General features: G+C 34.2%; 2 protein-coding genes across 3 annotated transcripts; one reads left to right on the top strand and one right to left on the bottom strand.

Moving 5' to 3' along the window:
* Positions 1-202: 202 nt before the first annotated feature.
* Positions 203-8,824, top strand: LOC147291745 (uncharacterized). Of its 2 annotated transcripts, none has more exons than XM_086238632.1 (5): positions 203-268; positions 392-474; positions 4,974-5,575; positions 7,581-7,756; positions 7,908-8,824. In XM_086238632.1, exons 2-5 carry the CDS (start codon positions 453-455, stop codon positions 8,359-8,361), a joined length of 1,254 nt encoding a protein of 417 aa, XP_086094758.1. In that variant the 5' UTR covers positions 203-268; positions 392-452; the 3' UTR covers positions 8,362-8,824. The 2 variants fall into 2 exon arrangements, with proteins under 2 accessions (XP_086094758.1, XP_086094759.1); XM_086238633.1 differs by lacking the exon at positions 203-268 and adding an exon at positions 2,496-2,599 and having other exon boundaries at positions 396-474.
* A 12,375-nt stretch (positions 8,825-21,199) lies between these two features.
* LOC147291744 (casein kinase 1-like protein 2) lies at positions 21,200-25,780 on the bottom strand. The gene is made up of 15 exons (XM_086238377.1): positions 25,594-25,780; positions 25,442-25,482; positions 24,885-24,954; positions 24,626-24,774; positions 24,445-24,540; positions 24,258-24,328; positions 23,387-23,448; positions 23,213-23,276; positions 23,058-23,142; positions 22,817-22,943; positions 22,596-22,678; positions 22,457-22,520; positions 22,070-22,161; positions 21,931-21,994; positions 21,200-21,601 (listed from the first exon to the last, which is right to left on the bottom strand). The coding sequence occupies exons 1-15, from the start codon at positions 25,670-25,672 to the stop codon at positions 21,552-21,554; spliced, it is 1,197 nt and encodes a 398-aa protein (XP_086094503.1). The 5' UTR covers positions 25,673-25,780; the 3' UTR covers positions 21,200-21,551.
* Between the last annotated feature and the right edge of the window lie 1,845 nt (positions 25,781-27,625).

Raw genomic sequence — 27,625 nt, 5'->3', positions numbered from 1 at the left:
CGCAGATTTTTCCTCTAGGGTGCACTCACAGTGAATATCAAGGGGCGCGCCACTTAGTAGTCATATAAGTCTTCTACTCCTAACTCCTAACGACCACTGCACCTTAACACGTGGCATCTTCTAACGCAATGCGTTTCTCAGTCGTTTCTTACTTACGTGGGGCCCAATCCTCTCCTTAACGCTTGCCTTCTTTACAACTGCGTCCAAAGTATTATATAAGACCACCTCAATTTCACAACTCCACCTTCTCTCTCTCTAATCTAACCAGGTCCTATTTCTCTCTCTAGATTTTTATTTTATTTTTCATTTTTTTGCCGGTTAATTTTGCTTGTAATTTGTTTCTGGGTTTGATGCTGTTTGTTATAATATTATGTGGGTATGATATGTGTAGGTGGGAATTATAGAGGAAGATCTGATGTACTTGCTGGTGGATCTCAACTATACAAAAGATCATGATGGCCCTTGAACAAACAGGTCTGATTTTTCTTCTTCTTTTTCTAACGGAAAAATTTATATAATATTTATTTGAACTTTTTGGGAAATTTGATCCCACAGTTACTGGCTCAATTCTCAGTGTGATTGTTATGTTTGTGTAATTTTCTTTTCGATGCTTAATTATGTCGTAAATAATTTATTTTCTTGTGGGTTTTATTTATTTATTGATTTAGTGTTTGGGAACAGTATGTCTAGGGTTATGCAATTTATTTTAGCTTTGAGTAGATGTAATTGGGGTTGAAGGTTAATTTTTTTTTTTTTTTCGGAAAGAGATGATAAATTTTTTGATAATGGGGAATGCTAATTTGGGCTGTTGAGGGTGTGTATTGGGAGATGAATGTGGTAACATACTGTGTAGGGGATGAAATGCCATGGCTGTAATAGAGAAAGATTACAAGTTTTGTAGTTCTTTGATTATAGTTTGGAATTGAAATGCCATGGCTGTAATAGAAAACTTTTCAAAATCAAAGAACTACAAAACTTGTAATCTTTCTCTTTTATTTAAAAAAAATAAAAGAAGAAAGAATCTTTAGGGGTAGGTTTCTTCAAATTTAGTTGCAATTATGCCATTCAGTTTTCAATTTTTAAGTCCAATATGGGTGAGAAAGTTTTTAATGCATCAAACTAGGTTCCAGTATAACTGCTGTTTTTCGGAGAGGCACCTGCTATAAGTTGTTTCGTATTTTTAGGTGTATTAGATTCGGATATGAAATAATGAGGGGCAATATGACTTATGTCTTTACATAATTACTTAAAAGAGAAAATTATGTGTTTGGTCCACAAATTTTTTTGAGTTCTATATTGGTCCACGAATTGTGTGATGTGTTCCATTTTGGTCCAAAATGGACAATTTTGTCCCTCAAAGTCAACTCATTGGTACAAAACTAAGGGGCAAAATTGTCCGGTTTTGCCCGGTTTGGACGAAAATGGAACACTACAGGCAATTCGTGGACGAATATGGAACTTAAAAAAATTTGTGGACCAAAACGGGATTTATGGAATAATAATAAGTGGACCAAACGCATAATTTACTCTTACTTGAAACTTCATTCATTCCTCAAAGCTTCTGTACCTTTACCTAACTTAAAAACTGATTTCAGGCGCAACTATGTTGAAAAGTTATGAGGTAAGGTTTTTAGTGACTAAAATGAGGATTACACTTGGTTAATTATCTCTTAGAAAAAGTTGCTGATATTCTCAAAGGGCGGAAAAATTAAACCTAGGCCTTCTATGGTGTAATGAGTTATCAAACTAACCTTTGGAAAACAGGGCCTCAACTGTTATCATCTAGGAATAGCAAGCAATGACTACAAAAAGCATGAAAATGGTAGTAGAAACCCCAAAACTAGAGCTATGTACCAAAAGCTGTGGATGCATCTGAATATTAGTCCGTGTCCACTTTTCAAGTAGTGCTTTACTTATATTCCCTAATCAACCACAACCCTCAGATGCCAAATTTATAATATTAGTGGAGCAAGGAGAAGATAGAGGTAGAGAATTTTTGTGTGTATATATATATATATATATTATAATATTATGGTAAATGATAAATACACTCCAGAGTGCAAGTGGTTATTTTTGGAGTGCAAATAACAGCTCCCTATATCATATACACACTATTTTAGTATTCCTGCCCTGTCATTACTTTTGGGCTATACGTTGTACTGAACATGTGTGTCGAACTTATGATGTATCACTGCTTTTTTGTTTTTTCTTTCTTTAAGGTGTTGAAGGAAAAGATAAATTATCTAAAAGATTTTCTAGGTTTCAATCTTACTATGGAACTTCTGTTGTAAACGAGATAGTTTATTGGGCTTATCTATATAATAGGGTGTTTGCTCCTAAAGGATCTTTTTTCCCCATCCCTCTTGGTCCGTCTTCAGCATTCTAAGTGAAAGTTCGCTGATGTACATCCTTGCTGTACTGTTTATTTAAAAAAGAAGACAAAAGAAAATTAATTCAAATTGATCTTTAATCTCTTTTTCTTTTGAAAAATCCAGGGACTGCAATTTAGAGAATTAGAGAAACCTTGGAATATAGTGCCCTGAGGAGTCCCACCCCCAATATGATCGCTCCAATGGATTGCTTTCTTCCCTGCCCTCAGGTGTGGGTACCCTCCACCATGTAGCTTCTCCACTATTAATTAACAAAATAATACAAGGGGAAATGAATGCAGATTGATGTTTAATCTTTTTTATTTTTTATTTTATTTTGAAAAGGTAGGAATTGCAATTTATAGATATAGAAAAACCTTGGAATGTAGTTCCCTGAGGTGTCCCACTCCCAAATCCCAACATGATCACTCCAATGGACTGCTCTGCCCTCATGAGCCTCATTTTTTTTTTCTCTTCCTTAGGGCCAGCTCATGTGCTCCCCAGGAAACAAGAAGACTCATGTCTTTTTAGGAGATTCTAGTCTCTATAGCAACCAAATTCCTCCCACGACCCAATGCCTTCTGTAGCAGTGTAACTGCCCATAAAAATCCAACACTGAAGTAGGCATAACATAGGAAATCCCAAAGAGAAAGAAAGGAAAAGCTAGATACCCTGAAAGATGCAATTGTCTTCTTTTTTTCTTTTTGAGTAAATTACTTGGAGATCCCCTGAGGTTGTTGAGTGCATTTGCGAAATAAACCTTATACTTTAGCAAATTGCACACAGAACCTTTAAAGTGGACATTCAACTAGTGGAGCTAACAAAAACAGTAAAAAGACAAACACCTCGTTTCACTCTTTACAAGATTTGTTTAACTACAGGGGAAAAATGAAAAGTAATTGTGGGTGTGCTGGCCATGGCCAGCGTCTTCACCCCTATTTTGTTTAAAAACATTTTAAAAAGTTCTTAAATATTTTTGAATTGATTAAAATGTTTTGTGTTTCCAAGTTTTTTTTTTTTTTTTTTTTTTTTGTGTTGTTCTCTTAAGTTCTTTTTAAAAAGATTTAATACTTTATGAACGTTTTTAATTTTTAAGGTCTTTTTTCTAGAAAACAAGTTTTTATATTTCTCAAGTATAGGGTTTATGTTTATAAACTTCTTAAAAGCTTTTACATCTTTTTTGTTTCTTTTCAAATAAACAGTTTTTCTTCTTGAAACAAATTTGGAATGTTTTTTTTTTCCTTAGCTTGAGCTGTTTGGATGTTACATGTGTGAAATTGATATGGGTATTTGTATGCTTTATGGGTTAAGGATATTCTAAACCAGTTATTGCTATGTTGTAAGAGTAATTTTGGCATTTTCATGTATTATTTTTAGGGGATGTTGATTGTCATATTTAATTAATGGTAAACTAATAAAGGGGGAGTTTGTGTAATTAAAACCCAAACTTGTCGTATTGTAATTTCTGAAAGTGCTTAGTTTATTCTGAAACCTTGCTAAACTTCAGAGGCTGTCCACGTAATTTATTTTTTCCCCCTTTTCTTTTGTGTGTTTTCCAATTATGGAAATTTGATGATTGAGAAAACCTGCATGTTCTCAAGGGTGGAGCTATGAAGCATTTGCACTAAACTTTTACAAAAAAATTGATTTTGCCAAGAAATCTCTCTTTTATAGCAAATAGAAATTAATAAATTTGGAATATATATTTATGTGATTACCTTAAAAAGAAAGCGTTTTGTCCTATTTCCTCCCTTTCTTGTTCTTTCTTTTACTGATCTGTGTGGAGTGAGGATCACAGTTTAGATTCACTTTTGATGTCTCTATTTCTTCTCATTGAAATCATGTGGGAACTGCAAATTTTCAATTGCTTCTGTAATTTGAGGTTTCTTGTTTTGCTACTAAATGTAAATCCATAAAGACATATGACAAAATTTTCAATTATTTTATAGAGATATTTGATGTCTTCTATTTTTTTTTCTTTTCTGGTTTATATTTATATTATATTTAATAGATATATGATGAAAATACTAGAGTGATAATTATTTTTTAATAGTATATATTTTCTGATTTTATAAAATTTTGATTTTTGTACACAATCGACATTTTCTGGCTGCCCCTGCTTGTTCTTCTCTTTCCATGCAAATTATGTAGTTCACATTCTTCTCACTTGGTCAGAATATCAATAAAAGTTCTTGCCATTTTCCAAGGTAGCCAACATTTTACAACTTAAAAAGAAAAGGGAAAGGGATATATCATGTTCTATGATCTAGTTAGTGATTTGGCCCTTGACAGAGTGAATCAGGAACATTGGTTTCACATTGCCTGAACCCAACGGCTGGGTACTGATGGCAACCAAATTAACCTATTGCATCTAAAACACAGGATTTGCAATTTCTGCTTTTTGGGTTTTCCTGTTTTGTAGATACTGGAGTCACTTTGTGTTGGATTTGACATCATTACTTAATGATTCAATTCTAGCTGCTTTAATTTATGAGCAATACTGCATGCTTATCTGTTCTTTGTTCTTTGATAGAAATGGTTTATCCAGTGAGTCAATGACATAGTATCTGTGTTTCTTCTCATTATCTACCTTTCCTCCTGCAGAAAATATGCAAAGGAACTGTGAGGCATCCTTAAAATGCCTCCAGAGCAAGGGGTTCCCTTACAACCTCCAGTGTAATGGGAATCCCATCGAAGGATTTCCAGAGCTTAAAGAAGAAATTTGCAATCACTCAGGTGGGGATGTTGCTGAATCAGACCGTCCGTTGGGCAGTGAATTTCTTGAACCTCCAAATGAATGTCACAACAAACCTACCTACCATCATGATTTTGGCTACTGGTCAACCTTTCATTTTGACTCTCAGAAGGTACAGCAGTGCCAGATGAATGCTTTTGAGAGCCAGTTTTACCCCTTTCCTGTGGAGAATCGATTTCGTTATGTTCCATTCAACATGTTTGCTCAAGGTCAAAGTTACCCTAATGAGTTCCAGTTCCAAGATTTTCAGTATTTTGTGGTAATAGACTTTGAGGCTACCTGCGATAAGGATAGAAATCCCCATCCTCAAGAGATAATTGAGTTTCCATCTGTGATAGTGAGTAGTGTGACAGGCCAACTGGAAGCATGTTTTCAGACTTATGTGCGACCAACCTGCAATCAGTTCCTCAGTGATTTCTGCAAGGATCTCACTGGCATCCAGCAAATTCAGGTTCGCTCTTAACTTGGCTTGCCCTTACTCATAGGAAGGACATGCTGTGTAAACTGGTGTTGCATCTATGTATTTTGACCAGTTCAATTAGTATTTTCAACTTTAGTTCCATCTATACTTGGTAGAACATTTCTAGGCCTTAATTTTCAGCTTGGTTGTGATAGTTAATAGTATAACCCTGCTATTGTTGTTTAGTTTACTGTAGTGGGTTGCAAAAATTTCTAGAATTTCAAGGTTAATGCCACTTCTGTGCATATCACGTGCTATTGGCGCTGCATGACTTTGCTAAATATTAGATGATGGACTTTTCTATTTTCATGCCAGTTTGTTTGTTTGTTTTTTTGTTGTTTTTCAGTATTCACTTGCAAACTACAGTTTCTATCTTGGACAAAGGTGGGTCTTGATATATTGATGATTACTGCGAGCCATGTGGTCCCTATGAAGAAAAATCCTATAGCCAATTAGACGGGATTATGGCTTGGTTGAATAGGTTCTCTTACTGAACAAAGCTATGGACCATCTAAATCATGATAGAGGATGTGTAGTAGTTCCCAATATGGCTGTTTGGTGGATACCATGCACCCTGCTATTAAACAGAGTCTAGGTAGGATTGTGTCCTTGTGCTCTCTGATTGCTGTCTCTGGAGATGTCATCTGTTTCACTATACTGGAACCTTTGTTAGAATCTTGGATCACTCGTTTTTGACCAAATTTTGGTGCCTAGGGTTGGGTTAATGGCCTTTTTTTTTACAATAACTTTTTTTGTGTGTTGGATTTTTATTTAAGTGTATATAGATTTTATCTCCCAACCACCTAAACACAGAGGGTGAGTCTCGACATAACTGTAAGTTTCCTCATTGGGTTCGAAAAGGGAAATAATCTCTCCACAAACAGGGCTATGGCTGTATACATTGGACTCTTTGTAGACTTTGCAATGGTGGGAGTTTCGTTCACCACGCCACAATTGTTTTTAACCAACTAAACAAGAAAAGGTCTCTTTTAATGTAAAAAAATTTTTTTTTTTTTCCTGTTGGTTATCTAGCTGATGGAAATTCTAGGACCTCTTGCATTGATTAGTCTTGCCTTTTTCTTTCTTTCTATAGTTAATTTTTAGTTGGATTCCCAGAGTTTTCAGCTCTCAAAGGTTGTATTAACTTGAGCTATTAGTTTATTGTTTATCGTCTTAAGTTTGGTAGAGGAGCTGTGCTTTCAGTGTATAGCAAGATTATTTCTTTGATGGAGACATGTTTATGGAAGGGACATTCTTTTGTCCCTTGCAGTTGGTGCATTTGAATGGTTCCACTGGTGCTTATACCATAAAGTGGATTGGTGATGTCCTATATGAGACTGGAATAGTTCTTGAATGTTCGAGTTCTAGGAAAAAGTTATTTTCCTTTTTAGACCATTCTGACAATTTGTACATACTATGCAACAGATTGTAGTTTTTGTCTAGTTATTGCTATTTTATTGGAAATAAAAATTTTGGTTTCTGTAAATAACAGAAAAAAAAAAGACAATTTTGACACACTGTTAGTTGATGTATGCTATGCACCATCGGGTACTTATAGATTGTGTAAGCACATTTGATTTTCAGTAGTCAAGGTTGCAGTGGCGACCCTTCAGAAAGAATTCTTGTGTCTAAGGAATTTTTCTAATAAATTAATTAATTCACATTGTTGTTAATTGTTAAGATTTTTTATGTTTCTCCCTTTCAAAGGCAAAATGCAATTCTTGTGTAGAATTGCATGTTGTAGCGGCATGGATTGTGTCTGTGTGTAAGTATCAACTAAGTCTCTAGAGCTCTCTGGATTCTTTGAATACTAGATTTAAGGCTATGGAATTTGCAACTTTATAGCTGGTGGCTGTAACAGAACAAGCTTGGATTGTGTTATTCAAGTACCACTATGGTTTCTGATGTCCTTTTTCTTAGTAATCTGAACTCTATTTCTTTTTTCTCTTTACTGTGAGCCTTCAAATTCATTTCTTGCTGAATTGGGTGTTGGCAGGTTGATAGAGGAGTTACTTTAAGCGAGGCCCTTCTTAGGCATGACAAATGGCTTGAGAAGAAGGGGATAAAGAACACCAATTTTGCTGTTGTGACGTGGTCAAACTGGGACTGTCGGGTCATGTTGGAATCTGAGTGTCGATTCAAGAAAATTCGAAAGCCTCCTTATTTTAACCGGTAAGAAATGCTAATAAAAGCATTTGAATTATTCGTGTAGTAAATACTAAATAGATCAATTATTTTAAGAATAATTCTTCATGTATTTCTATATACAGAAAACGTGTCATAAATTTGTTCTGAGGTTTGCCTATTGATCTTCTCTTGATAGATGGATCAACTTAAAGGTTCCTTTTCGTGAAGTCTTCGGTGGAGTCAGGTGTAATCTGAAGGAGGCCGTTCAAATGGCAGGATTGGCATGGCAGGGCCGTGCTCACTGTGGCCTGGATGATGCCAAAAACACCGCTCGCCTACTTTCTCTTCTCATGCGTAGGGGTTTCAAATTTGCCATTACAAACTCATTGATGTGGCAGACTGCTGACCGTCCTTTGACAATGAAGCAGTCCCCAGAGCACCTGTCACCACCACATCACCCTCTGAAACTGAAGGATATAGGCATTCCCCTATTCCAGTATCATCACCCATTCTGTTTCTGTGGGGTGAAGAGCAGCAGGGGTATGGTTCGGAAGCCAGGGCCAAAGCAAGGGAGCTTCTTCTTTGGCTGTGGGAACTGGACTGCTACTAGAGGTGCCCGCTGCCATTACTTCGAATGGGCTTCTCCGTAATTGAAAGTAAGAAAGAATTTCCTGATCTTGCATTGAATGATCGTATTCTAAGCCTTTTAAAATTTCTTCTGTAAAAAAAAAAAAAAAAAAAAAAGGAAGAATGGAAGTAGGGGTTGTCTCCCTGGCCTAAAAAACGTAGGGGTTGTCTTCTAGTGGAAACAAATATGCTTTAGCTGCTTTGGTGAGGTTTCTGTTTCACAAAGAATAGATATAAATAGTTGGCTCAATTGCTTAATTGTGTGTCTGCCAAACATTTACTACTACTCTTCTAAAGGGAGCTTCAACCTGTAAAGCTGACTTGATGTTGACAGGAGAACAATTTGGGAGTGAGAGGAATGGGTAGTTAGGATGGTGCTTGTGCATGCTCAGCCGTGCTAAATTATCTTAAATAAACTATGAAATAGGGACACCTGATTTTCTTGATGAAATTTCTAATGGGAATCAGTAGAGTTGATGTGCCCCACTTTGCTATTCTTAATTCCTACTGGTTTTAAATTTGATCATGCTCGATTGCCATGCCATCCCCACCCAATGCCACTTACATTTTGTGCTCACCTTTCTTTTTGGCAGTAGCACAAGCAGGGATTTGATATCCAGAAAAAGTGTCTTTTCTTAAAAAAATAAAGAACAAAAAATCCAACATCTTCTTAAAATTAGTCAATGTACTATGGTTCTTGTAGTTTGTCTCAATTTTAGTTCTGTCATTGTAATTTAAAATTCATCACTGTACCATGTTACTCTTCTAGTCATATTAAACTGGTCAGTCAATTTACTTTTAGAGTTAAATACAAAAATGGTCCACGAACTTTACAGTGAATCTCAATTTGGTCCATTAACTATAAAAAGTGTCAATTTGGTCCACGAACTTTCTAAGTTGTATCAAACATGTACAAATGTTAATTTCTATTTGAAAATTAACGGAATTGGTCACATGAAAATGTGATGAACGGACTAAAATGACTTTGAAAATGTGGTCACTTGCTGTGCACATGACCAGTTTTTAATAAATTTTTTGATAGAAGTTAACGTTTGTACTGTTTTTGTACAACTTGAAAAGTTTGTGGACCAAATTGACACTTTTTATAATTAGTGGACCAAATTAAGATTCATTGTAAAGTTCATGAACCATTTTTGTATTTAACCCTTACTTTTAACATAGTAGAGGACCGAATTGCAGGAATTAAATTAAAATCAAGGTCAAACTAAAAAGACAAAAAGCTGATCGATAGAAATTGACAGTTTTTTTCATGTTCTTATGATGAAATAAAAAACCCATCTTGCTCTTTGTGCCAGAGGATGATTAGAGAAAAAAAACTAAATCAAGATTTTAAACAAAAAAGAAAACAGATTTGCTCCAAGCCTCCAAGTATGTTAACCCAAATGTTGACATTTATGAATAAAACTTGAAAGTTTTCTTGAATGAAGTTGTACTTTATGCCTCTAAAGGAGGATTTTACTGTTCAGTTTGAGAAATCCACATAGAATTGTGAATATGCAAAGTCATGTGCTGAAATATACCAAATTTGACCTAGTTACTGTAATCAATTTATGCCAAAATAATATACATAATTTGCTTAAATTCATAAACAATAATATGAATATGCATCAATTCATAAACAATAATATGAACATGCATCTACAAGCAAAAAGGCAAATGCGTATGCTACTAGGTTAAATGTGTTGGAAATCTGCCTAAAACCAATGGCAATTGGTTAATTAAAGGTGTTAATTTGGTTGAAGTGACTCGAGGGATATTTCAATTAATGTGTATTATACATTAATTAATAGTGCATAAGCATTATTCACTATATTGGAACTGGAACTCTAGTATCATCGTGTAAGTAAATGAATGCGTTCATGAAAATCAAAAGGGAAGAAACATGATGAGCTTGGATGCCATTGAGACTCATGTTATGGGATACTTAGATTCCAAAACATTTCTAATCGATGAAGAGAATGTTAACTGGACGTACATTAACATTTCAATAAGTCAAGACTATCACATACGATTGCTTACTCTGGGTTGGTGAGTCTCATGCCACATTGCAGAAACACTGGAGTGGGTATGTGGGTGCATGCTTGGAGACACATGCACTGAACTAATCAAACAGAGAATTCTACATGGAGCTTTATGGCATGTCAAATAGGAACTCCGAGGTTATGATAGATACTGATTAGTCATTAGACCTAAGACACCGCCGATGTCTTATGTATGTGTTCAATGTACTTTGACAGCACAAAATGAACTAACGCAGTCAAGCACGGGTTATGTGTGTACGTTGGACGCATTAACACACATATGGAGGCATGTGAATGGGCCACATGAAATCTCTCACCTTCTGAAAAAAAAAAAAAAGTAAATGTCCCTGGAAAGGAAGACTCGCAAAGCTTCAGAGTCACACATATGATTATATTTAGTAATGAGTTTTGACATGAGTTCCATACCTAGTGTTGTAAAATTTTATTTACCCGCAAATATACGAGTCTAGTAGTATATTAACGAGGTCGAACCTCAAGGAGTGATGAAAAACGAAACACTAAGCTTAAACTTAAGTTAATTTAAAGCTAACCTAGTTTGGAAATTTTGTTGGTTTGTGGGGCAACTTAAAATTAAATGCAACTAAATTAAAAAGCAAATAAAGTAAATGAAAAGATAATAAGGTAAATAAAAGTGCAAGAATTGAAATATTAAATCTAAAAAGGAAAATAACAACTTTTTGGTTATAGAAGCTAAACAATGGTATAAGAACCAAGGTTAGAGTTCCACACCACTTATGAACATATTAAATGAGATTTTTAGTAATTTTCCCAAAAAGGAGGGCACCCAAGAGTCACTTGATGCCCTCTTACAAAGATAAATATGAATTAAGCACAAGAATTGAAGATTTATAGGGTAGATCTTGATTTTGCTTAGAAAGTACAAATTTTAAGCAACTCAAGTGAACCAAAACTAAGGAACAACTAGAGTTCAAAAAGTTTGTATTTAAAACAATTAACCATAAAGCTAAAATGTGGAAAGAGGATCTAACAACCCATAATATATGACATTATGGGTGAAAAATGATCTCTTTCTCATTTTAATATCAAAATCTAGAGCTTGTAGGATTTTAAACAAGCGAAAATTTAACATAAAGACCTCATTTAATAATGTTCATGGTGGTGCTTCCCCCTTACCAAGGTAAGGGGGTTTAGTGAACACCAATGTTCTTATATCTTAAATAAAAATAAAGAAAGAAATAAATGAGCATGAAATTTAAAGAACAATAAAATAAATAACACTACTAATAATAAAGTAAAGAACTACATAAAATAAAAGGCATAAAGTAAATAGAGGATTAGAAAAGAGAGAAGAGAGACATAATATAAAGTTAACCATAAAATAAAGAACTACATAAAATAAAAGACATAAAGTAAATAAAGGATTAGAAGAAGAGAGAAGAGAGACATAATATTAAACTTTCATTAATTAAAATTGTAAGAGAGTTACATTCCTATTCTCTCTCAAACATCATGGCCAAATGGCTTGAGAGAGAAATCTTAGGAGAAATGCTAGAAAAAGACAGAAATTTAAATTCTAGACTAAAAGATATGAAGAGGGGGCTGAATGTTCCTATTTATAGGCAAATACTAGGGCTATCTCTAGGAAGAGGATCAGCACAAAATGGCTGGTGAAAGATATTTGTGAGAGGAGAGAGGCGGAAGGAAAAGTCTGGAGACAGCTATAGGAGGTGCCACGTGGCAACACATGAGTGGATGATGTTTTGATTAATCAAAACATTTTGCTGGCGTGACAACTTTTCAGGAAAGGGTGCAGCGGCTGGCTGAGTTGACTTGTGGCTGGAAAGCAACGTGAGGGAGAGAGAAGAGAAGGTGGTTGATGGCTCAGCGACTCGACTTGGCTTTGTGGCTCACATGGGTGTGCTGATTTGCGGAAGAGAGATGTGAGACTGTGTTGCTGGGCAGAAGAAAAGAATGCCTCCTGTGACTCTTCAGCTTCCATTTGAAATGGGCTGGGCCATGTGCATGAATTTGGGCCACTGCAACTTCATTTCTTCATCTTTTATTTGGGCTTTAACTTTAAAAACCTACAAAACACAAATAAAACTAATTAATAAAAATTCTAATTTTTAATCTAACCTAAAAATAAATGCAACCTAATAAAATTTAAGAAATAAGACAAAAAACTAATAAAACCCACTAATTAACTAAATAATAAAATTAAGAATTAAAACACTAAAAATTGCTAAAAAAAAATAGACAAAAATGTAAGATTTAAGGGTAAAAAATATATATAAAATGAATTCAATACCTAGGATGTAATCAGGACATAGATGAGGGAAGGACCGTACTATATTGTAATCACAACTGAATATGTTCTGAGGATAAATTTTATTTGGTTTAGGGGCTATGAATTGTGACTAGGTGTCCACATAGTCTGTAGAGTCTAAATGGCAATTAATTAGAAAGAGTTCTAGATTAATTGTGATCCTACTGCCAAATCGAACTAAAACCTAAATGGTCACACACATACAAGTTCATGGGAGACCAAAAGGAAATGATGATACCAAAGATCAATATGTTTGATTATTGATCGCAACTATTATGATAGATTTTATTGACTAAGACTAGAAGTTGATACTTCCCAGTGGGCCAGCCATCCCATTATTGCTCTAATATGAGTTCACTTAACTATGAAATACTAATGGGACTATGAAGCTCTAATGACTTAATTACTAATTGATGAAGACAATTAGTAAGCCCATAAGTCGAGTAATTAATTTGGGGTAGTTAATCAACATAATCTTTTCATAAGTAGGATTAATTAACTAATTACTCTACTTCGAGAGTAAGATTGGAAAGTCAAAGTTTGGACAAGCATTGAGAATGGCGGTGACAGGCATGTCATACTCGGAACCCAAGCTGTGCAAAACGGCAATGACAAGATCAACGTCAGAAAGAGGAGCATCGATGGCGGCAAGAGAGTCGGATAAATTCTTGGTGTGTTGAAGGTATTCAAAGATGGTCTTGGCTTTCTTCATACCAAGAAGCTGAAAACGAGTAGTGGCCGCATTTGCAATGGAATGTTGCGCAAAGTGTTGTTTCAAACAATCCCAGATGCCACGAGAAGTATCATGGCCAACTGTCATGGCAAAATGGGCTCGGAGAGTGGCGGTGAGATAACTGATGATAAGTTGATCGGTTTGAAACCAGGCGGTGTAGGCCGAATTGGGATCAATGGAGGCAGCAGCACTAGTAGTAGCATCAGAGGGTGTAGTCACGGTGGAAGAAGGGACTGGATGCGAACCGTCAACAAATTTCCATAGATCATGCCCAATCAGGAAGGGGCGCATTTGACGTTGCCAAAGAAGAAAGTTGGACTCTGTTAGTTTCAAGAACTGCGCAATATTGGGACCAAGAAGGGTGAAAGAGGAGGCAAAAGAAGACACCATGAGAGAGAGAGATGAGAAAGAAGGTAGCGGCTAGGGTTAGAAAGAGGAAAGGGTGGGAGGGTGCGGCTAAAAACCTAAGGCTATTGATACCATGTAGAAATATATGATTTCATTGATTGATAATTCACAAAGTACATATATTTATACTATACAATTTCGTAAGCCTCAAGACATCTTAATACAAAGTGTGACTACTCCACATAAGCCTAGGACCCCTTGATCACCAAGGAAGTCACGCTATCAGTTGATCTAGTAGCTAAGATCACTCATTTCTCTTTATATTTCCTTCTCCCACACTTGGTGTGGACTAGCTTTAGAGAGATCATGCTTGTGGTCTTAAGCTTCTAGCCTAGATGAGAGTTCCATGAAAAACAAAGTTTGTTCATCCTCTTGATGGAGCTAAATCTTGAAGATGGATATGGAATGAAGGCATCTCCATGGATGTGTGAAATCTTGGTTCTTCCAAGATGGTCTTCAAGGGTAATTTCTCATCTTGTTGCTATTTATAGTTTTTCATGTCTAATCCAACCTTAGGATCCTAAAGGCTAAGGGAAAAGTTAATTAAAATTGAAAACCACCATGCTTCCACACTTAGATGTTTGTATCTAGGTATCACCCACATTTCCCTTCAAAATGCTAATAAAGTTCATTATTCTAACGCCTTGAATGATACTTCCTTTTGGTGTTAACCTGCTTACTTTACTTAGTATAATATTTCAAAGTTTTCTTGAATTAAGTTGTAATTTTTGTCAATAAAAGGTGATTTTACTGTTCAGTTTAGAAATCCACAGAGAATTGTGCATCTACAAAGTCATGTGGTTATTTATGCCAAATCTGACCTAGTAGTTACTTTACTCAATTTACTTATGCCAAATTATATACAAAATTTACTTAAATTCATAAACAATAATATGAATATGCATATGCAAGCAAAAACATATATACGCATCTGCAAGCAAAATTAGATGCATATGAAAGCAAAAATAGATGCATATACTACTAGGTTAAATGCTAATAAAGTTCATTATTATGACGCCTAGCTCTTGAATGATACTTACTTTTGATGTTAACCAACTTACCTTTCTCAATATAGTATTTAAAACGTTTTTCTGAATGAAGTTGTAATTTATGCCACTAAAACATACATACAGTATGACTTACTTGAGACTTTTTTTAATATGCAGATGAACAAGAACACCCAACAATAGCTAAAGGAAGGAAAACAAAGATAGGATTAAGAGAATTACTCAATGTGAGAAAATCCCCTATATTCAAGACATATCCACAAGAGGAAATTGAAAGTACTCAATTTTCCACTAATGAAGAAATAGAAAATGCTCATGCTGAATGTCATACACAACATCAGCCTCCTGCATCTACACCTAACAGAACATCTACAAGAACAAGAACATCAACAAAAGAAGCCAAGAAACATTAAAGGGAAAAAAACTCAATGAAGATGTGATCGAAGCAAGGAAAGAAAAAGGAACTAGCCCAAGAAAAAAAGAAAAAGAGGTCACACAGAAGTGTAGATCTAGATTATGTACAGTACAAAAGTAATATGTCAGGGTTTCGGAAAGTCATGCATGGAAAAGCACAGAAGACAAATACTCCAAAACAATGACATTCAAACGCAGCTGAGGAAAACTCCATTATACAAGTTGATCAAAGCATATCTTGTTGGTTTTCTCACCAATGAACAAACAAAAAAATCAGACTATGATACATCAAGGGTCATCAAATGCTACATCCCATATAGGGGAAAGTTCATCTTTTGAGACACAGAAGGGGAAATAACAAAATGAGATGTAGCAAAATTGCTAAGACTACCACAAGATGGAGATGTTCAAATACCATATCCAAAAGAAACAAGTGGCAACAAATCTACTTTCTTAAAAAATATTTCCCTTGTGGAGAATTTTTAGAAGGACATAGAAGATGCTTTGGACAAAGCTCTTAACACAAGAAGGAAAAACGAAGCAAGAAACTTTGTAAAGTTGTTGTGCATGCATATGCTCACAACAACACTATTTGCCAACAACGGATTATCAAATGCATTTGCACTGATGCAATGCTGTGAAGATATAGATAGCATGAAAAACTATGATTGGGCAAGGAGTGAGAGAATTAATACTTGGTTTCAGGCCTAAACAAATTGAGCAATCCACAAGAGAGACCAAATGTGACATCGATCAGTGGCTGTCTAACTCTAATCATGGTATGAGACTAAAATTCAAAACATATCTAAACTTCTATTTTTTTTCCCAAAATTTATATATATAATAGGACTAAACAAATTACATTTTTTTGCAATATTAATATTGGTTGTGTGAGAAAACAAACATCATTGAGCCAATAAGAGAAAGGGAAAAGATATAACTAGGTATAATGAAGTGGAATCTAAAAGACCTAATGGAAAAGCTGTTGAAAATTGAGAACAAAGACATCAAGGTAAACAATTATACACGATAACTACTATCTACATGAATCATGCTTAGGAATCTACAGTTTCAATAAGAAAACTTACTTGAATCTGCATGTACATGTACAAATCAAAGTAAATGCATATGCGCGCAAATGCCTTTAAGTTAAATCTTAATAAAATTCCTAACTCTGACTCCTTGAAAAATATTTAGATTTTGAATTTCGAGATTCTACCGGAAATGATCATGGTCATGAAGACGTTAAAAGTAATCAAGTTGCAAAAAATGATTATGAAGGCAAGTCTGCACAAGATTCTGAGAGTGACCTCCCTTAGTATTTCCTCATTCATTCATTCATTCATGGTCAAATTACAAATATACTGGTGCATGTTTACTTTTTCAGTTGGCAGGGCCATATTCAACTGAGGGCGTGTTGATTAACAAGATTTGGGACCAAGAAGATGAAAATCTGTAATCTCAGGAATAGTCGTATGTCTTCACACTCAAATGCACAAAGGCCATTGTACATTCACAACAAAAAGAAAGCTCCTATGTCCTAGAACTCATATTAAACCAAGGATTTTTCTCAGCTACAAATGATCTGCACTCATATTTGGTGCGGATACGTATAGAATGATGTGATTATATACAAGATTATTGTATATAATTACGTCATTCTATATGCATCCATACAAAAAAATGTGAGGACTGATTAAACAATTTACCAAGATAAGAGAAAATACCAATGTAATCTTTAATCATATTAATGGCATGGATCGTAGTTACTATACAAATTGAAGTTTGGAAGTGTCAATCTCACAACCTGCCGAAACATCTCAAAGCCAGAGGATAATTTTTGACGAGAAGTTGTTAGGAAAGAAAAAGTATGAAATTATTGGAAGTTTTTGTGTTGTTGAGTCTGAACTCTCGGTAGATACCAAATCTCATGTCAACCCATTTCGAGCAAGGTTTTTATCGGGTAATTTCAGACAGGCGACAAGGAGAAGGACAAGATGACTAGCAAAAAAAATGAGAACTTAGGTTGATGGTACTTTGGGTGTTAGTCTATATATTGAAGCTAGCACTCGAGACCACAGTGGTAAAATGCACGATGTGAGACTTGCGGTCTGTTTGTTTAAATATATAGGTTAACGGGAATATAAATAGTGGAGTTGGCATTGCATCAAACATTATTTATATTTATCATGTCATATTTGTTGTCAGTTAGTTTAGTTTAGTCAATTTTTCATGATCAGAAGGGTTTCTCTACTGAGCTAAGGTTGTTCACCCCTTTATAAATTTTGCAGGTATTGAAATGGAGCCTTAAAATTTCTGAAGCATGAGAATATAATGTGAGAATATATATATATATATATATAAAGTTGTGTGGTGTGCTAGAATAAGAGACTACCAGTGGGTAGTTTATGTAAAATATGGTTTTTTGTAAATTATGTACAATATAATTAAGGGTTTTTTTTTTTAAAGTCCATTTTTAAAAATCCACTGTTCATCCGGCCAACAGCTACAGTAAACTACTGTAGCGGTTCATTTTTAAAAAACCCGACGCTACAGGGAAGCCATTACTGTAGCGCGCTACAGTGTTTTTTTAAAAAATGCCATTTTTTTTTTCATTTTAGTGCCAATTGGTACATAAATTACAAAAAATAAAAATAAAATTGATCATAATTTAAGTATTTTTCATTCCATAAACATGTTAAATAATAACCAACATAAAACACAAAAAATCAAGATGAGACATTCATAATCTTTTGCGTTTTAATAGTAATTATAATTATGATCTTTTGCGTTTTAATAATTATGTTAGTAGCAATCACCTACTGCTACTGCCTGGCAATAACAATTACCACCGAAAGTGTGAAAGTTTATGTTTACACTTACATTGATAAACAATAACAATCATAGCCTCACTTACATATTGTTACTGACATGCAGTAACAACCATAATCTCACTTACACATTGTTACTGTTTGTCAATAACAATCATAGTCACACTTACATATTGCTACTGCTTGTTAGTAATAATCATAACCTCACTTACATATTGTCACTACATATTGCTATTGACAAGCAGTAACAACCATAGCTCCACTTACATATTGTTACTAACAAGTAGTAACAATAACAATAACAAGTGAGCCGCACTTACATTTTCAATTTTAAGTAAATAATTGACAGCAAACCTTACATATTCAACTACTCAGTATGCAAAAATCAAAATAAATGAGATTTCATGTCCTAGGAATATAAAAATCATAGTAAAATTAAGGTTGTTACTGCCAAGCAGTAGCAATCACAAGTTGTTACTAACAAACAGTAACAACTAAAGCCTCACTTACATTTTCAATTCTAAGTCAAAGAATTGACAGCAAGCCTTGCACCTTTAAAAAATAAAAACATTTGGCTATAACTAAAACTGCCAGAGGCCCAGAACCACCAGATTTTTTATTGTTTAAATTTAAAAAATAAAAACATAAAAGCATAGCACCTAATATTCTCATCAGTTTTTTCACGCTTTCTCAGCAACCAAGCAGGAAAAATTATATTAAAAAAATAAAAATATGCAAAATTAGATGAAGAAATTGATCATATCTAATATCATACCCACCAAAAGAATCAATATACCAAAGAATGAATCAAAAGATTCAAAACAAAAGTCATACACCTATAATCAGAACACGTACAAGAAATAAAATAGAAAAACCAAAAAACATTATGATTTTCAGATCCAAACAAGGCACAAACAAGGAAATCAATCACCAAAAAACAAAGGAAAATTAGATTTAGTGAAAGAGAGATGAGAAGATTGCCCTGCTTTTGACCAGCGCCTTTATGGACAGTGTGGCACTGAGGCTGAGCACAAATGGTCTTGATGATTTTCTCTTTGACCTTTGAAGAGAGAGAATGGGGAGAGAATGAAAAAGGGGGTGGGAGAGAGACGGAGATAAACGGAGAAGGAAAAAAAGGACCGGTTTGGTATAAACTGGACTTCTTTCAAACACAAAAAAAAAGACCCGGGTCTTAAAAGTAGTGAGAGCCCAAAATTAGACTTTATAATCATTTACTTTATAATTAATGTAAGTGTTTGCTTATTAATTGTTTTTTTGGTACTTATTTATTAAATCTGTCATATCTTGATTTTAGAAAGAGTGGTCATATTCTCACCCCCTGTCTTATTTTTTCACCCATATTTTAATAAAAAAGATAATGACAAATTTATCCTTTTGTAAAATTACCTCTAAGGACTTGACTTAAAAAAAAAAAAAATCTACTCTACCCACCCCTCCCTACTCACCCACCTCTTTACAACTATCTAAACTTCATAAACCCTAAAATATGTTTATCTTCTTTTCTCATATCACTATTAATTCCTTTGATTATACTGTTTTTCGGTGATGGGCAATCAAATTGATGTCGGAGACAATTCACCTAGTGAAAAAATAAGCAAAACAATTTTTTTGTGAAATGCTTTCAATTCTTTTTTTTTTTTTGGGTAGGACAACCACGTGAGTTCAATTCTTGGGTGGAATCACCATGAATTGGTCTCGTTGGAATTGAATGATTGATTGGATATGGAGTTCTATCATACTGATTTGCAAGGTAGAATTGGTTACATATACTTTGGTTTTGAGGATTTTTTGATGTGGGGTTTTTTGGTCTTGGGCATAACTTCTCTGATGAGTTCTCTGTTTCTGTTTTCCTAATGGATTTGATTGGGCCTCTTTGTTCCTTTGTTTTCCTCTTTGAGGCTTGGTGTTTTTCTGAACCAACACAACAGTTTCTACTTTTCATTTATTATGATTTCAAATTTTTTTTTTAAAAAAAATTACCCATATTTGGTTTGATGAATAAGAAATAAAAATAGTTCAGTTTTCTATTTATGCCTTTATTTATTTTATATTTATATTTATCTTTCTTCTATCTAATATATATAGAGCAAATTCCTCCATTAGGTGATACTTTTAGAAAAATGCCCTAGGTTAATATAAATATTAAAACAAAACAACTTTAGTTAGTAAAGGACAAAAAGTAAAATCCAATTTATAAAATTAAAAAATATAAAACAAAATAATAAAAAGGAAGAACATGCTGCTTAAAAAAGGAAGAATTTTTTTCAATTTTGGTTGTGTTGCACATATTTAATACTTTCTCTTTAGACTTATGATCAGTTTGGTATTGTTGTGAGAAAAAACAGTTGTGAAACAAAGTCAGTTGTAAAACAAAGTAGTTGAATGTTTGATAAACTATGTTTTTAAAAATGTTGTGAGTGCAAAAAACAGTATTAAAATGTTCGGTAAATTTTGATGTAAAACTGTTGTGACTGTGTATAATTATTAAAATGAACATAAAGTTGAAAATGCCTGAAATGAAGAATAATCCTATTATTTTGAATAAAAATTAAGGGTATATTGGACAACTCAAATTTTTTATTAATGGAGCCCACAACTTTCATTCATAACAGTTTTGAAAAGCATTGAAAAACATGTGAACAGTTGTTTTTCAAAACTATAATGAGTGAACAAAAATTGTAAGTTCTTTTTTTTTTTTTATTACCAAACACTAAAACTATTATGAGTGACCTAAAATTGTCATCTACAACAACTTTTAGTTGTCCAACTACAATTCCAAACGGGCCCTTAAAGGCGTAAACTTAAGAAATTTGGGGGTTAAAACCTCGAATATCAGGATTAAAAGATTATAATTTAGAGAGTGGAAATAAAATTCAAGGTTTCATAAACAGAATACTTTCTAAACACTAAACTTAGGTTATGAAACCGTCAATTTCCAATTTTCAAACCTTAATTTTAGGGTTTTAAAAATGGAAATTTGGGGTTTCAGACTTAACAGCACAAGGAAAGCAACTATTGGCTGTACAAAACCGCAATCGAAGAAGTCGTAAAAGAAAGCAAAACTAAATAAAAAGAAAAAAGAAAAAAGAAAATATGTAAAAAGGAAATTAGCAATCAAAAAGGTCCAGGGTACACGCAGGAGCATATACCCAAGAGGCTAGTTATATACAGAAAAAGTACAGGGTAAGCACAAGAGCACATACCCATGATGCTAGTTATGTACGAAACAATCCGGATTAAAGATCCAAAATGAACTGCAACCAAAAAAACCGCAGTTTGTAATTGGTCCGGAGTTCTTTTTCTTTTTTCGGGCAAACACCGGGGGCGCAAAGCTGGGTAAAAAAAGAGAAGATGGAAACTAAGTAATGACATCCTAAGGCCTACAGAACCCCATCACATCTTCAATTAACAAGGTGAGACGGCTTGTAGGAGGGCCCAGAGTTTCTTCTCTAAGAGGTATCTGCACACGACCAACCTGTAGGTCTACCGACCTCATCACCTGTAAATTATAATAAAAAAGAACATCTCAAATTCTAAGTTATTTGAAAAGAAAGAGACATCTATAAATACTGAATTGAATCCAATAAACAGCAATTATGGAAAAAGAAATAGGGGGAAGACTATAGTATCCATATTTTGACTGCAGAATGCAAGAAATAACCAAATAGGGGGAAAAAGAAATAACCAGCAGAATGCAAGAAAAAAAAAGTATATTATGACTGCGGCATCTTCAAGAAAATAAACTGAGTAAATAGATGGATTACTGTGATACAGAAAATGAAAAGAATGGCAGACTATCAGATTTTTTTGATGAGAAGGCAGACTTACCAGATTGTGTTTCAGCATCTGCAACAGCCGGAGGCAAGCCAAAGCTCAGTCCAACACCAGAACCCTATAAAATCATAAATAATGTAAGATAAATGGTTGAACTAAGGATGCACTGACAAGGTACTATTCCATCACTTACAACAGCAGGAGTAGGTGTGGCAATCTGTGACTGCTGATAAATATGAGACGGATCTGCACATGACCAATCTGTAGGTTTACCTTCCTCATCACCTGTAAACAATTAATAAAAAAGAATTATAATTAACATCTCAAATTCTCAGTTATTTGAAGAGAAAGAGGCATTTAGAAATCCTGAATTGAATCTAATAAACAGCAATTAAAGAAAAGAAAAAGGGGTAAAGACTTATAATATCCATACAAAATAACCAGCAAAATGAAAGAAAAACAAGTATAATATGACTGCAGCTTCAAAACAATAAACTAAGTAAAAGGCAAACATTGAATGAAAGTTTGACATGTAAATGGATTATTGTGATACAGAAAATGAAAAGAATCGCAGACTTGCCAGATTGTCTTTCAGCATTTGCAACAGCAGGAGGCAAGCCAGAGCTCAGTCCAGTACCAGAACCCTATTAAATAGTAAATAATGTAAGATAACTGGTTGAACTAAGGATGCACTGAAAAAGTACCATTACATCACTTACAACAGCATGAGTAGGAGGTGTGGCAATCTGTGACTGCTGATAATACAAGATAGTCCAATCGAAAACATAATCAAACTGAAAACCTGAAGCAAGAAGACAAGCATATAAGCAGATATGGTTAACAGCACTACTATAAGATCATTAGAGCAGCAACAAGTAACCTATCAAAGAACAACACACACACACACACATATATGTACATATGCAAAAAAATTACAAACCTTCGCGAATAAAAATGTCACGAAAGAGTTTCTTCAAATAAGCATAATCTGGTTCCTCATCAAACCGTAGAGACCTACAGTAATAGAAGTACAATGCAAATTCTCTAGGATAACCATGGCATAAGTCCTAAGAAAGAAGTAAGAAAGAACCAACGATTAATCTATACTTCAATAAATATCATTGTTAAATCGGTTTCATGCCTTATATATATAAAATCATTATTATTTGATTTCCGCTTACCTCAATTGAAGTTGACACTTTCTTTTTAGTGATCTTCTCATACTTTTGCTTTTTAGTTCCTGCTTTCAATCCCTGCCAAGGAAGCCTAAATATAAAAAAATCATAACCTAATAGAATATTAAAAGAATAATATTATTGGCAGACACAACACTTACCTTCCTCTTAGAAAGTAAATAAGCACATATCCAAGTGATTCTAAATCATCCCAGCGGCTTTGTTCTATGCAGCATAAAATTAACAAGTTCAGAGTCAGCTGGATGGAGAGAAAGACGGGGGGGAGGAAAGGGAAGAGAGAGAGAGAGAGAGAGAGATAGATATAATTGCCTTACCAATGCCAAGGTGAGTGTTGATGCTTCCATATCTTGCATTACCTGTAGGCTTCTTATTTTCTCTGCATTTATAAGAGCACATAAAATTAAAAACGTGGAGTTAATCATTTCACATATAAATCATTTATAGATCATCCTTTTAACAGGCTGGAACACTTTATCTGTATTGTCAGTAAACAATATTGGGTAATTTTCTTCCCAAATAATATTGGACATCACAAGTCCCCGCATATAACAATTGCATCAAGAAGCATTCACCAAAATGGAAAAAATACAGAATCATTTCTAGTGTCCAAAAAGTTCAACCGGATCACATTTATCTGTGGTAGACATTGACTAGCTAGAGGCCTCCATCCTCTAGGTTGGGATGGTTAGCAAAGACACAAACAAATTATAAGTATAATTACTCGTGTCTCCAAAAATATAGTTAGTCAAAAACTAACATGATTGAAAATGCTTCGCTTACTCTTGAATCATTGAAGTTATATTAAACCTGGCTGACCAGAGTCAAATTTTTCAACATGGAACTAAAAGATATTTAAATACAGTTCCCACATCTAAATGATTGTATTTAATTAAAAAGTAAAATGATTAGTATCTGAGTAAACCCTCAAAGTCCTTGTAAACCAATCAGAATACATCGATGGTGCACTACACATCTATTGTAACTCGAGTTTATAACAAGCAGACACAATTAAGGGTGACAATAAAAAATTTTGCCTTAAAATATTGAAACACATTTAACTATTGAAAATAGGGACAAGAGAAACAAAACTGACAGCATTTCAGAAGTATAAGTGAGCTTTGAAACAAGTTACTATTGAACCCTTCAATGTTAAAGTCGACTTTTAAACATTTCCAAAAAACTAACCTATAAGGAATATGCCGATAAGTTGAAGAGTCTATATACTTCTTAGCACGACCAAAGTCAATGATGTAAATCTACACGAACACATAAACAAATTGATGCATTCAAATTGAACACAAAACCAAAATTACATTGTAAGTTACATGGAGCATAAAATCAAAATTAAAATTAAATAGTAAGTTCCAAAGACCTGATTGCCTCGCCGACCCAAACCCATTAGGAAGTTTTCTGGCTTGATGTCCTGGTGTAGAAATGATTTGGAATGAACAAACTGCACTCGATTGATCTGACAGGAATTTCAAGATTAAGATGATCAAACCGCAAGGTAGAATAGTTTCCAGAAGCATATGCATCCATAAGAAAAATCTTACCATTTGATCTGCAAGCATGAGGACAGTCTTAAGAGACAATTTCCTACCGCAAAATTTGAATAAATCCTCAAGACAAGGTCCCAGTAAATCCATCACAAGAGCATTGTAGTCTCCTTCAGTGCCAAACCATATTACATTTGGAATTCCAGCTGCCAAAGTTGTATAAGGTGGCCAACCAATAAAGAGTTTAAAAAGATAAGTACTAACAAAGTCATGAAAAATATAAAAAAGCTACATGGATAGTAGTAAGGGCCATTACATCCTCTTTGTAGTATTTTATACAACTTCGATTCATACAGCAATTGGGGATGCCCTGTATTAACATTTTCCTGAGACAAAAGATAATGAAATTTAAGCAATATAATGATCATCATCAACAGAATTCTGCAAGAAGAAAAGCATTGCACACCATATGATTAAAGCCAGATAAACAGATATAAATCAGAAAATCCATCCAAATATGCAAAAGAAAAGATAAAAGATGACAAATAATAAGCAGACTTCTAGCTTTTTATACTCTAACACCGATAAAGGGAGAAAAAGCGCAGCAGTCCATGCTTTAATGAGAAACACTAAAGTCATTCAAACACTCGTCAAAACGAGCCAAAATTTCAACTTCCACAACACTCGTCCATATATTGTTTATTTCTATACAGCATGACCATCGAATAGCAATGATACAAATACAAATTTTTAAAAATTTTGAGGTCAATATAGAAAAGATTCTTTTACAGTACAACCATCCAAGTTAAAGGCAATAATTTTTGCAGTCATAGAAAAGTAAAACATATAATTGAAAGCAAAAAAAGAACTCACAAGCTTAATCGCGACCTTCTGGTTCGTCTGAATATCAGTACCTAAAAATCATAGAAAAAAAAAATCAAATAGAAACCAAAAACTTCAAAAAGAAGTTCAAATATAAAAGGAAACATAAAAAAATAAAAAACACCAAACGAAATTGAATAAACCTAGGTAGATCTCTGCAAACGATCCGCTGCCGATCTTCCGGCCCAGTCGAAACCTTCCCCCAACTCTCCGAGGCTCCATAGCTAAGCCTAAAAACTCCCTAAAAAAAAGATTGAAGAATAAAATTGGGAGAATTCGTTATGGCATTTATTTCTCACATACACCCTGTCGCGTATTTGATCGAAGCAGAATGTTCGTACTGCCTTTGTAAAACGACGGCCGTTTCTTTCTGAGAAATCATCTATGCATATTTTTTTTTTTTTTTGTAAATATCTATTAATGAGTCTTCATTTTTTGAGCAGTCTGTTTTTTAAGTTTATATTTAAATATCATCTCTATAAAAAATTAAACAAATAAAAAATTATTAAATTTTTAATTTTAATAAAATAAATAGGCAAACAAAATAATTTTGATAAATAATTGAAATAATAATTATTTAATCAAACGGGTAAATGATTTTCGATTTACTTAATTTTTAAAAAGAATGATTATTCAATTGAGACATAAACAGTAAACAGTTATGATCATCAAACTAGAATGTAAAGTGGGCCCCACAATTGATCCTTTAAATACGTTTGGAATCCCTTAATGGAAGCTCCCTTTGTACATATTACGGGTGGGCATCGGGTGGCTTGGGTTGGCTTGGGGCTTAACCCGCCACCACCCGCACATCGGTCAATCGGAGCGGCTTCCTATTAGTTAGAATAGCGGTCGGAGTGTCGGAATGCGGGTGAAGCCGACAAGGCTTCACTCTCTCTCTCTCTCTCTCTCTCTCTCTCTCTCTCTCTCTCTCTCTCTCTCTCTCTCTCTCTCTCGCCTGGTATCTCTTTGTCTCACCAGAAAAATGGCACAGAGCCACACTCTCTCTCTCTCTCTCAAACCTTCTCTCGGGTCGGCTCGGGTGCAAACGAGCGGTGGAGAACGGAAGCCTAAATTGAGCCTGCGACTATCGAGTTAGGTTGGCTTCGGGTGGTTTGGTCGGCTGGCCAGTCGGAACATTGGCTCGGACGGGTTGACGCCCACCCCTAGTACATATATACATCAGCACACTAAAACATAACAATAAGTAATTTAATGCAAAACAAACTACTTTTAAGGCTCATTACACAATGTATCTCATAATCTCAATCGCCTATTTTTTAGGTCCCGCTTCAATACATCATCCAAAGCATTGGATAGTGAAAAGAATGAAGAAGTTGAATCTCAAAGACAGAAAGAAGAGAATCTTTGTTGAATGAAGGTGTTGAACAAAATTTGTGACAATAAACAAATAATATTAAACATTACCTAATATAATTTTACTCTAATCATTTAAGAAATAGAGTTTTAATATTTTGGATACGACCTATTTAAGATGGAATACATCTCTTAATTATAATCCCTTGTTACAAGGGCATACCATTTGATTCCAATTGCAATGAAACCAATGAATGATTTTGTGAGTGTTTGGATTTCCATTAGGTGAAAAACCCATTGAAAGGAATATATGGGTAAAATTCATGGAATTTTGGTTAAGTATTTGACATTTAGAGGTTTATCAAATTTGTTTGCGATTGCAGTTGCACCAATATTTTTAGGTTGCCTACGTACTCTTTGCGGAATCAAATCACACGTAGCTCCATATTTTGAGAATTAAATGGATAAGTTGTCACACCCCGAACCCAGGGTATGTAACATATGCACTTATCTTGAATGTCCCAAGAGATTAATGCCACTAATTAAGCATTAATTCCCTAAAATACCCAAGATAGGTTAAACATTTTTTAATTAATGGGACCGGGTTGGGTCAGAAATAATAAATAGCGAAAAACATGTGAAGTAAAAATAAAACTTCTTTATAAAACCAACTCCCAAGGTTACGATAGTTCATTACAACCTTGAAAAATTACATAAATTCGAAATACATAGCAAACATAGAATAAAAGTTTCAAAACTACACAAACGTATAATCAAAGTAAATAACTCAAAATCGTTTCCAAACAATGGAGGTAAAATCATTCAAGACATACTTAATACAAGAAAGCAATCAAATGA

Source organism: Dryas octopetala, chromosome 3 (genome assembly GCF_963921425.1).
Source record: "Dryas octopetala chromosome 3, drDryOcto1.1, whole genome shotgun sequence".
Taxonomy (NCBI): Eukaryota; Viridiplantae; Streptophyta; class Magnoliopsida; order Rosales; family Rosaceae; genus Dryas; species Dryas octopetala.
The sequence above is the reverse complement of the archived record's forward strand: the minus strand, read 5'-3'. Positions and strand labels throughout refer to the sequence as shown.

Coding starts and splice junctions, on each gene's coding strand:
- LOC147291744 (XM_086238377.1), bottom strand. CDS start 25,672: ATGGAGCCTCGGAGAGTTGGGGGAAGGTTTCGACTGGGCCGGAAGATC. Junction 22,162..22,456: donor AAATGCTGAAAGACAATCTG/GCAAGTCTGCGA, acceptor AATTGTTTACAG/GTGATGAGGAAGGTAAACCT. Junction 21,602..21,930: donor AGATGCTGAAACACAATCTG/GTAAGTCTGCCT, acceptor TATAATTTACAG/GTGATGAGGTCGGTAGACCT.
- LOC147291745 (XM_086238632.1), top strand. CDS start 453: ATGATGGCCCTTGAACAAACAG. Junction 5,576..7,580: donor CTGGCATCCAGCAAATTCAG/GTTCGCTCTTAA, acceptor GGGTGTTGGCAG/GTTGATAGAGGAGTTACTTT. Junction 7,757..7,907: donor AAGCCTCCTTATTTTAACCG/GTAAGAAATGCT, acceptor TTCTCTTGATAG/ATGGATCAACTTAAAGGTTC.